Raw genomic sequence first — 11,681 nt, forward strand, 5'->3', positions numbered from 1 at the left:
CAGTCCCTGCTGTCAAGAGACACGTGCTCTTCAGAGAGAGAAAATGGGTTGACTATGCCAGCCCTCTTCTTTAAAAATGTTGTATGGTTTTGTTTTTTCCCGAGCTTTGTTTCACATACACTCATATGAGGTAGGACTATGGCAACATACCACTCAGTAGGGTAGGGTGATCACAACTATTTGTGTCTTACTGATTTATATCCTAATTTACAAAACAATTTGAGATACCTTACATATTAGTTTTGTATTCCTGTGTAACAGATTAGCATAAATGTAGAGGCTTCAAACAGCATGAACGTATTATCCCTGGTTTCTGTTGGTCAGGAGTCTGGACATGGTTTAGCTGGATCCTCTGTTCCTGTCTCACAAGGTTGCACCAGGTGTTGGCACAATCCACTTCCTTGTGGTATATGATCGAGTCCCCATTTTCTTGCTAGCTGTTAGCCAGTACCCTCTCAGCTCCTGGGGGCTGCCTCTCTTCATAGGCAGTTTCACAACCTTGCTGTCTTTCTTCCTCCCAGACCAGCAAAAGAAACTCTGCTTATAAAAGTCTTATAAGCCCACCCACAATTATCCCCTATTTGATTAACTCAGAATTGGCTGGTTTGGGATCTTGATTACATCCGCAGAGTCCTCTTGCCACACAATGGAGCGTAAGCAGGGTGGTGATATCTTATCATAGTCACAAGGCCCACCCACATGCACGGAAGGGGTTATACAAGGCAAGAGTCACGAGGAGTCATTTTAGAATTCTGCCTACCATGGCTTATAATAATAATTTTTAAAATGGATGCTCAAAACTATATCAAAGAAGGAAAACAGTGAAAGAGGAGAGAAGGAGAAAAAGATGAAAATAATCCCGGACATCATTCACGCCACAAGTACATATGCTGTGTTTATATATGCCAGGTACTGTTCTGAGTTCTGGGCAAATTAAAATGAAAAGACAAGGTGGTCACAGCTTACCAGAGCAGGCACTTCCTCAGGAAACAGTACCAGGTCCAACAGTCATTAGGTATCATCCTGTCTGAAAACTGGAAATTCTCCTCTCTAGTCGTGTGAGGAAAAATCACTGTCATGAAATCTTCAGTTTGGAAGGAAAAGTGCCAGGAAGAATAAGGAACAAATAAAGAACTTCCAGCACATGAGATTTAAAAAAAAAAAAAGACAGGATAAGCTAAGTTCAACCCTCACTTCCAAACTCCCCTTTGCCCGCCTAGTCCTCACTGTCCCTGTCAGCCTCACTAGTTTATAGTCATCCAGTCTGACAAGTGATAATGCTTTGAGGAGTCCAGGGCAGGAGCTGCCTCCCCTCTTTCCTGGGTTATAAGTGTATCACCTTTCATTCCAAATGAGGTAGCTACTATCTCCATTTGTTTTTTTGTTTTTTTTTGTTTTTTTCAGATGAGTAACCATGATTCAGAGAAGGTAAGTAACTTGTTAATAAGGAGCAGAGCTAGGATTAAAACCCAGGTCTGTCAGAGTTCAAAATCCATTCCTTTAACTATAGTCTTCTACCTCTTTAGGAAACATCTCTCGAGGCTGGCATTTTGTGTGGAAGATTCCCTATTTAAAATAAAATCCTAGATATAAAATAGAAAGGAGGCTGGCCAGGAAAATGCTGGACTCAAAATTGGAGGACATTCCTGCTTGTCCTGCGAATCCTGCCGTCTCTCCCCATTAGCTCTGATTTCACATCCTTCCTCCATAAGCTGTGAAAAATTTTCATACAAACATGACTAGATTCTATATTTTCCACAGTATTTTCTGTCTATACCATCACCTCTGGCTTGTATGAATTTTACTCTGGATAGACTTTAAAGTTTGGTTGAAAACCTGCAACTCCTTTAGTGCTTAAAATTCTGAGGGTGGCAGGTGGGAAGGGTCTGAATGAGAAGGCTGCAAGTCTTGAAAAGGGCAGTGAAGCCCTTAGGGGCAGACAGGAAGCCTTCTGAGTGAACGGAGGTGGACTCAGTAACTCACTAGTGGCCTGGGGTTCCCACCCCTGTTGCCCTGCCCCGGATGGGGCCACCTTCCCACCTGGCTCTCAGCGGTCTCCTGGCTGACTCAGTCCTGCCTCTGTCCCTGCCAGCTCTCAGGCTGCAGCCAGGGTGAGGGTTCTAAATTGGACTCTGCCACTCCCCTTGGTTGAACACTTCAATGGCAACTTGTTCTTCTCAGGATAAAGTCCAAACTCTGTAATATGGTCTAAAGGTCCTGCATGGTTTGGTCTCTCCCCACCTCACTGGCCTCTTTGGCCACCTCACTCAGCTTCCCCTGTGCTGAATTTCTTGCAGCTCCCTGAAGGCTTCCCTCTCCTGAGCCTCCAGACCTCGGGACTTGCAGTCTCCTCAGCCTAACTCTTGCTCCCCCATTTCTCTCCCGTGGCCAATGCCTCTCTATCTGACCTTATTACATCTCTCCATAGACTTCACCAGCTCTGAGATGCCTTTCCTGATCTTCCCAAGACTATGGCAGCACCCTTCCCACAGGCTCCCCATCCCCTACCCCAGAGTTCACTGAATCATAGCAATTATCATGAGGCAGTGCAATGACTCAGTTGCCTTCCCAACTAGGTCATGGCAGTCCTGAGAACACGAGCTGTATCTTATTCCTCTTTGTATTCTCTGCATTTATTGAGAGCAAGGATTCCATGAATGTCTCCTATGTGAAAGAATGAATGAATGAATGAATGAAAGTGTATGGCTAGGCCAGGGAAAGTACTGTGACCATACTTTGCAAACATCAGCTCTGTTCAGTGACTATGTACCTGGGAACTTGAAAACAAAGTGACATGCAGACAACTGGAAAAATCGAGTGCATATGGCAACCTCAGGCATAAAGTCTCACTGAATCGAAAGGAGCTCTCTCAAGTAGCTCCTTCTTCATAACAATAAGAAGGGAACCAAGGAATGTGGGATTAAAATTGGGAAGAAAGAAAAAAATGTAGCAAAAGATTCTTCAACTGAAGAGAGAATTCACTTTTTACGTGGAAGAAGATATATTTTCTTCTATTTTCCTTTTGACCAGAGATTGAGAGATTGCTCAAGTAGCAGAAAAATAAATACTGTGTTAATCTTAATCTTGAGTGGCCTCCTGCAGAGGGTGGGTTGTCACAGTTAGGGCGCCTCTTGTTTTCTGGTGGGAGTGGGAATATGTGTTGAGAGCGGCTGAACTGCTCAATGTTAAGAAAGGGCTGGGTTAGTTAGAGGCTGGGGGTGGGGGGTGATGCGGGGAGGCTTACAGGGTGGGAGGCGGAGCAAGTGGGGGAAACTGGAGTCTGCCCTGTCTCACTGAGGCTGAACCCTGAAATGGGTGACAATGGGTAAAGAACCCCCACCACGCCCCGAGGACAGGGCACTCGGGAACCCCAATATACTCAATGGGAGTTTATGAACTAGGGGGCCACATGCTGTGTGATGAAAGACTGCACATCCCTTCAAAACCTTCAGTGACATCTGCTTTGCTCAATAACGCTTTTAGCACAAATGGTTTTGTTCTGGGGAACTCAGCGGGGTGGAGAGTGCTGTGTATCGCTGGCACAGGGTCAGGACACAGTCCTTCCACAGGGGCATTTGCATTACACTCATACACCCAGAAAATGTTTGAAAGATGCATATTGCTTAAAATGCCCATGTATGAAAATAGGCAGCAGTAGGACTAGGTGTTTGTGTGTGAAATCCTTTTCTCAGTAAGAAATTACTGACTGTTGTTGAGATGGTCCTCTGGGATTTCAGAAGAATCGGTCACCTGGTCTTGCTATGTGGATCATCTCAGCCTTTCAGCCATTCGTCCAGAAGCATTCAGTGGGTACCTACTATTATGCTGCAGGCTCTGTACCAGACTCCGGAGACAGAGTGACCAACCAGCCAGAAGCAGTCTCCAGATGTACTGTGGACTGGTATGGAGCCTTCTGGACCTAAACCATAGCCCTAGAATCAGAAAACCTTACTAAACATCACTGCATGTGTGTACCGCTGCATCAGAGGGTTTACCCCTGGAACAGATGGATACCATTCTGAATTGTTCTGAATGTGTTTATATTTAAATATGTCTCAGAAAAATAAAATAGAAAGAATGCCTCATCTGGTGGAGAGCAGGAACAAAGCCTTTCTAAAGTGTTGCCCCGGGCACTGTGGATTTCAGGCAGGGCCTCTCTGGGACTGCTTCATCTTCAGTTCTTTTTTCCCAGCTGCCTGGGGCTGCACTTTCTTTGGTAAGACCTTGTTTCTGTGCCCTGAGTTGGGAGCCTTCCTCTTAGGGGTTGCTTGTAGGATGCTTCTCTTGAGTTGGAAGTTAACCTGGGGGGTTAAAAAAAAAAAAGCAGCAGCTAGGAGAGCAGAGGAGTAAGTTTTCTATTTCCTAGAATTGAAAGTGGGGGAAGATCAGCTTGGACCCTGTTTCACCACTGTTCCAGGTTCTGAGCACAAGGGACTAAGGGGACTATTACAGCAACCACCCAGAGCAGCACTGGCAGTGTCACACGGCCTTGGCTAATATTCCCCCCAAAGTGGCACATAATCACCAGTGCTACATAGGGTCTGTCTAGATGAACTTAATATACATTCTACATTCATTTTATATGTAATAAAAAATGTACCTCAAACATCAAACCACGAATTTACTAATACTGTTGTTTAGGACAAGAGCTAAGGTTGATGGCGCCGTAACAATCCCCTTTATGCTGACTGTGTGACTAACAGGTGTTGTGCTCAGGCTTGTCAAAGAATGCCTCAGACCTTCAGAACTAAAGCTTCTGTCATAATTGTTTGGAAATATAGACAGTAGAGATGATACAGATTATTAGTATGAATTCGTAAATCCAAATTTTCAGGTGCATTAATGCACTGTGTCCAGCAATACATTGAAACTTCCCTTCTGGCCACAGCATGCAGAGGTAAAGAAGCGTTTGCCTGACAAGTGTGGGGTAAGCTGGCTGTGCAGGAGCTGCCGAGCCATCCCAGGAAGGGAAAGGCAAGGGCGTGGCCCAGAGTTCTAACCACACTCCTCTGAGGCAACCTTGGCTCTCAGGCCCTTGGAACAGTTTGGGCTGCTAAAGCCAGCTAGGAGTTGGAAAACACGTGACAGACAGACCCCTTCATAGGGTTATTTCTTGCCCCCTTCACAGAAATCCACAGCCAGCTTTTCTGCTGGTTCCTCCCAAGCAGGGGGATCCCTGTATTACTACATAAACAGTACTGAGCCAATTGCACTGAACCAGTGCTATCTTCTATACAGGAACACAAGGATTTAGGAAGGAAAAAGAGAGAGAGAGAAGAGAAACAACAAACTAAGGAGAGGACAGAGGAAAATGAAAGGAGCGGGACATCTGGAGGGCTGCAGGAGAAGCCAAGGAGAAAACACTGGATTCTTGGAGATACTTTAAAGCGTTTTAATCATAACATGAAAACCGTCTCGTAAATGAGCTTTTTTCTTTTCTCTTCCCCCTACCAGATGGATCTCTGCTCTAGCATGGGAAGAGACTCAACTGGGATCAAAAAGTGGACTGTTAGTTGTGACTATATCTGAGAATTGTAGCCAGAAAACAGGTTTTTTCCCCCCTCTCTGAGTTATATTTGATATAATGATGGGTTATGTCAATTTATTTTAAGGCTGTATGACAAAGGAGGTGAGATCTTTTGAAGCAGAATTTGTTATTCAAGAGGATTTGCAGTTGTTTAAATTCACAATTGAATAGACTTCTATATGCTGCTGCCTAACAGTCATTTGATTCTGGGTAGATGAGGAGCAAGGGGAGAAGAAGAAAAAGGGGAAAAGGATGCATGGGTTGGGAAACTGGGACCAGGTAACAGGCTGCTGTGGAAGAGCTACTCTTTGCTTCCTGCACCTGCAAGTAGAAGTCGATGGGAGTGGAGGGGCTGGGAGAGGAGAGAGGGGGAACTGTCTAGCAATTTCAGAGGCATTTTCGAAGAGTTTAAAGAACTCTTTACCCTGATTTTTGTTTTAAAATAAGGGGTTATGAACACAGGCTGTGAGCTTAGCATGAGGCCCTGTAGCTCACTGGCTGAGAAGGCAGCCCTGAAAGCCCCACAGAGGCTGGAACTCGGGCTCCCACTTACTCACTGTGTGGTATTGGACAAGTTACTTACCTTCTCTAAGCTTCAGTTTCCTCAGCCACAAATGGGGACAGGTATATCTACCTTACAGGGTTGTTGGGAAGGTGAGATGAGATAATTCTGGAAAGCGCTCATACAATGTCTGGTATATAGTAGCTATTCAATAAATAGTATCTATAACTGTATTTGAAAAGGCAAGATACTTGGCTTCACTGCATTGAGGTAACAGGGAAAGGGGAGGGAGGGTCTGCTAAGCTCTTGGGTTGTATAGGGATGGAACAGGACAGAGTGGGAGGCCTGAGGGAAGAGTTGCCTTGTGAGAAAAAGGTCCATAGATGCTCATTAAACAGGACTGCCTCATCCTTGTGTGAGAAACCTGAGGATTAGTGTCCATGATCTTTGAGTCTCTTTGGCTCTGAGATCCCAAAGTAGTATGACCAAAGCTAAAAAGGTCCAGGCTACAGATGAAAAAGTTCCAAACAAACAAACAAACAAAAACAAAGCATAAATACAGGACAGAAATAGACTCATGGACAGAGAATACAGACTTGTGGTTACCAGGGGGGTAGAGGGTGGGAAGGGATAGACTGGGATTTCAAAATTGTAGAGTAGATAAACAAGATTACACTGTATATCACAGGGAAATATACACAAAATGTTATGATAAATCACAGAGAAAAAAATGTGACAATGAGTGTGTATATGTCCATGAATGACTGAAAAATTGTGCTGAACACTGGAATTTGACACAACATTGTAAAATGATTATAAATCAATAAAAAATGTTAAAAAAAAAGAAAAAGTTCCTTGCTTCTGATCCTATCTATAAAAGAGAGCCTTGGAGAGTTGAATATTAAAGAGTAGCTGGCTGTTTGCTGAGGTGGGTGGAAAGCAAGGCTGTCTAGGCACACGGGCACCAGAAGGGGGCAGAATGCCATCTGGTGGTAGTTACTTGCTGATGGTGCAGAAGAGTGTAGCCCAGTGAAGCCTGTGCATCTGGGCAAGCCTCTGGGATTTACAAAGAGACACTTTTTGAGCACTTTCTGTGTGTAAGTCACTGTACTAAAGGCTTTACATGCACCTTTTCATTTCAAATTCTTGCGAGGGAGGCACTATTACCACTAATTTATAGGAGAATAAACTGAGGATGAGAGCAATTAGGTAACTTGTCCAAGGCCTGTTGACAAATGAGCTGGATTTAGTATCAGGTAGTGTTTTAATCACTATGTTATGTTGAACAGAAGGAAAAGGAAAAGCCAAAAGGAAGTGGGAAAGGATGTAACAGGAGAATGACAGAAGAAACTTAGCATACGAGAGCAATGAATTTTTTCTTCACTGGTAAGAGGGAAGGTCATAGGCAAAGATTAGAACCATACAGTCGATTGTAAGTTTGTATAAGTGACCTTTACAGTGCTCTGTAAAGTCAGCCTAACTCACCAGTTTGGGTTCCCCAGGACCCACAGTCACAATCAGTGTCTCTGGGTCGAACCCAGGTGCTGTGGCCGTGACAGTGTAGGTACCTGGAAGCAGCAGCCGGAAGTAATCGCCATGGTCACCTAAAAGTTACAAGGATATAGCTCAGCCTGCTGATGAGAAATCTGCCCCAAATTGGATCTTCATACAAAAAACGATCTAAGAGTTTTAGCTGAACACAAGCTTGATTTTTCTTAATAGCATGATGAAACTGCTTAAGGTCTAAAACAGTCATAGCAGATCATAAGCGCATGGGCCAGCTCCTGGGAAGGAGTTTCACTGTACTCTGCACTGACAGTACTATGTTTAAGTTTACATCTTGTATTTTAAAACAAACTTGTGTCCAGTAAAGGGTCGCTAGAAGAAAGGTCAAAAGACTTACGAACGTAATGACTGGTAAAGAGATTACATAGGACCTCTGTTTCAATGTTCAAAAAGTCACTGTGAAGAAATGACATCTATCTAAAGAAATAAGAATGAGGATGGAAGCAAACACTACTGTGACAAAATATGAGCTACCAAAAAAGAAATGGACTGCCTTATGAAACTGTGAGCAGAGACTGAATGAGCAGCCCTAGAAAAGCTACAGAGTTGTGCAGTGCACAACCTGCACCAATGGACATGGTGGCCCTGGGTTGGACAACCACCTGTCAGTGGTGCTGTATGTGTGTAATCTTATATTGGGTGGGAGGGCTGGATTAAATGACCACTAAGGATTTGATCTGGAGAATCCTATTTCTAATATTTCTTCCATTACCATCAAAAGGGGAAAATAAAATTCAAAAGAAAGCCTATTTCTCATAGCAGGGATGTAGCATTTCGGCTAATGACTTTACATCTCTTTAGAATAAATTATGACTGTGCCTTTAAAATTTCTTTTAAGTGTACAGCAATGAATAATTGAAATAATAAATGCAATTAATAAGAAGAACAATAATAAATAATGAGGAGGTCTGTTCTCTGCTCCCTATTAAATGCCTGTAATTTATTTCAAAATTGTTTAGCAAAAGCAGTGTGTTATAATGCATTATGTTGAATACTTTAAGTTATACCCTAGTGGCTGTCATTTTCTTTAATTAGGGGCTCACATCCAGGAGTGGTTAGCTAGCTTGTACCAGAAAGGCTCAATTCCAGATGCAGCTATTACAATGGCTTCATCTATCTTATCTCTAAGCAACACTAGATGCTTTGCTAAGTAGCATAATGAATGTGAGCAAAGAGTTTTCCCAGCAGTAAAATGAATAATCTCTAGATTTAACATAATGAGTGTTGGAAGTTGGCTCTTACTGGTGAAATTAGTGGTGTTCAATAGACGTGGATTGGCTAGAATGTTTCAGAGACATTCCCTACCCTTGCATGAATAGGGTATAAGAATCTAGCAAGCCCTGAAGCTCTGAGGGATGCCTGAGGTTGGTTTCCTAAACAGTCCTGGCTCCAGCCACTCGGCTGGAAGATTCTGGTTGTCAATGCTTGACTATATGGTGACAGACTTCTGCCTTTAGAATACTGTTGCCTTTGCCTTGAATGAACCTTTCAAGTATGAAGTGTTGGGTTCATCTTAAAGAATATGTTACCTCCTTAAAGCTGAAAATTCATCCAGTTTTAACAGACTGGTCTGAGCTACAAGATGCCTGCTTGGCAAGGCTTGCGTGGTGAAGTGTGGCTGAGTTGTGCTGGTATCGAGGTTGGGGGAGGCAGGTAAACCTCACCTGCCCCTAACTACTGGTAGCTACCGCTCTACCTGAAAAACCAAACAACCCCAAACCCCTAAGAATTGTGCATGATCAAATTGGGCTGGCACTGTTTGCAACACTGTCATACCGTGAGATATTCTGTACCATTCTAGAAGTTTCCAAGTTGGCTCCAAGAAGATCTGTTCCCCACCATCAATCTTGCCCTGCAGCAAGTTTATGGAAAGCATCTTGCTAATTTTTCCCTAAAGGGAGGAAGTGTTGCGAAATGGCTGATTCAGGGACAAGACTAAACATCCGTTCTACAGTCTTTTTTTCTTTTCTATCCCATTTCACACCAGTATGTGAGCTATTAATAACCCCCAACTGGGAAAATGCCCCTAACAAAGTTGTATGAGGCAGTGACTCCTGAATGCTGAGAGAGATGTCAGATTTACACCTTCCTGACCCTTGCCTCTTAATTCACTGTCCCCATTTCTATCATCTTTCCTTCCTGCAGTCTCCTACCCCCAGTGTCCTTGACGTCCTTGCTGGTTGACAAACTGGCCTCCTGACGATGCTGCACAAGGTGAGAGAGTGAAAGCCTCCTTCTCGCCCCACTAAGCGGTGGCCACCTACCCGAAGTGACATCATGGTTAATCCCACTGACAGAAATGACAGCGTTTGCAACATTGTTATAATTCTCATCCAGCACCATTCCCTTGATGCCCTGGTGTACCTGTAGGAAAGTTTACAGTGTACAGTTATGCTCATAAAACCTTTGTGCAATGTTTCGGAGTCCTCAAAGCTCTTTCTCTTGTGTTTTTGCATTTGATCCTCACAAAGATTATGGTGACAGACCCTTAACTAACCTTTCCGGTCTCACCCTAGTCCCCAGTAAATTTCATAGAGCAATCAGAGTGATCCTGTTCAAATCTATGTCAAATCACGTCACTAGTCTACTTCCTGTCTCTATGAATTTGACTACTCTTGATACCTCATAGAAGTAAAATTATACAGTTGTCTTTTTGTGACTGGCTTATTTCACTTAGCATAATGCCCGCAAGTTTCACCCATGTTGTAGCATGTGTCAGAATTTCCCTTTTTTTTAAGGCTGAATGTCCAGTGTGTATCGACCACATTTTGTTTATCGTCCATCAATGGACACTTGGGTTGCTTTCACCTTTTGGTTATGGTGAACAAGCTTCTGTGAACATGGGTGTACAAATATTTCTTTGAGATTCTGCTTTTAGTTCTTCTGGATATACACTCAGAAGTGGTATTGCTGATCATACGGGAGCTCTATTTTTAATTTTTTCAGGAACCACCAAACTGTTTTTCATAGTGGCTACACCATTTTACATTCCCATCAACTATGCACCAGGGTTCCAATTTCTCCACATCCTTGCCAACACTTGCTATTTTCTGTCGTTATTTTAATTTTTTTTATAGTAGCCATCCTAATGAGTGTGAGGTGGTATTTCATTGTGGATTTGACTTGCATTTACCTAGTAATTTTGAGCATCTTTTCATGTGCTTGTTGTTGGCCTTGCATTTGTCATTGTGACCTCATCAGGGAGCCCCTTTCCCCCTAGTTACCTGCATGGTTCTCTCCCTCATCTCCTTTAGGTCTGTTTAAATGTCACTTTCTCTGCAAGGCCTTCTCCATAGCATTTTACATTTAACATGTTATAAATTTTATTTTATCGATTTGCTTACTGTCTGTCTCTCCTTACTAGAATATAAGCTGCATATATGCAGGAATATTTGTTTGTTTACTCTTAATCCCCAGCGTATAGTATGGTTTCTGACAATTGTGCTCAACAATGTTGAATGAACTAATCTCACTGGCAGAGAAGCTCAGATCTATTGTATTGAGTCAGAGCAAAAGTCAGACCTGAGTCACACAAAAAACCTTGCCTACGGTCAGAAAACACTTCTCTTTCTATAACCATGAAAATTAAAAAATGTGATTTACCTGTTCCAAGAACTGGATTAGAGCTTCCCGATTACCCAGCCACTCGCGCTGCAATTCCTCTTGGCGAGGAAACTTGTCACAGCTCAGTTCCAGCGTGATCTCAAAACAGTTGGTATGAAGATAATTAAAGTCTTGCATTCCTAGGGAAAAGAGGGCGATGGCCGATTTGGATAACCAGCTTCCCACCCAACGCCCCATCTCAACACTTTTTAATCGCAATTTCTCCACACACACACCCCCATCACCTTCTGTTCTACCACCTGATCTGCATTTATTTTTCTCCTCCATAAAACCTTTCCCCAGTTTCCCAGTTCACATGCCTTTCTATCTTTCCAGTTTTTTCTCTTCATAAATGCCCATTTTGTAGTCTCCATCCTCTATTTTTTCCATTTCATGACCTAAATTCACTTCCTGTCCCTCTCAGCATTTCAAAGTCTGCTTATTGGTCATGTGCTACTATTAGACACGTGCTGCTTTCAGGGG

At 43.1% G+C, this 11,681-nt stretch overlaps 1 protein-coding gene across 6 annotated transcripts in view; it reads right to left on the reverse strand.

Annotated features, from left to right (window-relative positions):
• Positions 1–4,023: 4,023 nt before the first annotated feature.
• CPN1 (carboxypeptidase N subunit 1) overlaps positions 4,024–11,681 on the reverse strand; it is a 33,625-nt gene continuing 25,967 nt past the window's right edge. For all 6 annotated transcript variants that reach the window (XM_072972348.1, XM_072972344.1, XM_072972347.1 and 3 more), the window contains 4 exons: positions 11,199–11,338; positions 9,860–9,959; positions 7,515–7,633; positions 4,024–4,301 (listed from right to left, as the gene is read on the reverse strand). In XM_072972348.1, coding sequence (XP_072828449.1) covers positions 4,143–4,301; positions 7,515–7,633; positions 9,860–9,959; positions 11,199–11,338 — 518 coding nt within the window. In that variant the 3' untranslated portion in view covers positions 4,024–4,142. The remainder of the gene's footprint in view (positions 4,302–7,514; positions 7,634–9,859; positions 9,960–11,198; positions 11,339–11,681) is intronic.

Source organism: Vicugna pacos, chromosome 11 (assembly GCF_048564905.1).
Source record: "Vicugna pacos chromosome 11, VicPac4, whole genome shotgun sequence".
Taxonomy (NCBI): domain Eukaryota; kingdom Metazoa; phylum Chordata; class Mammalia; order Artiodactyla; family Camelidae; genus Vicugna; species Vicugna pacos.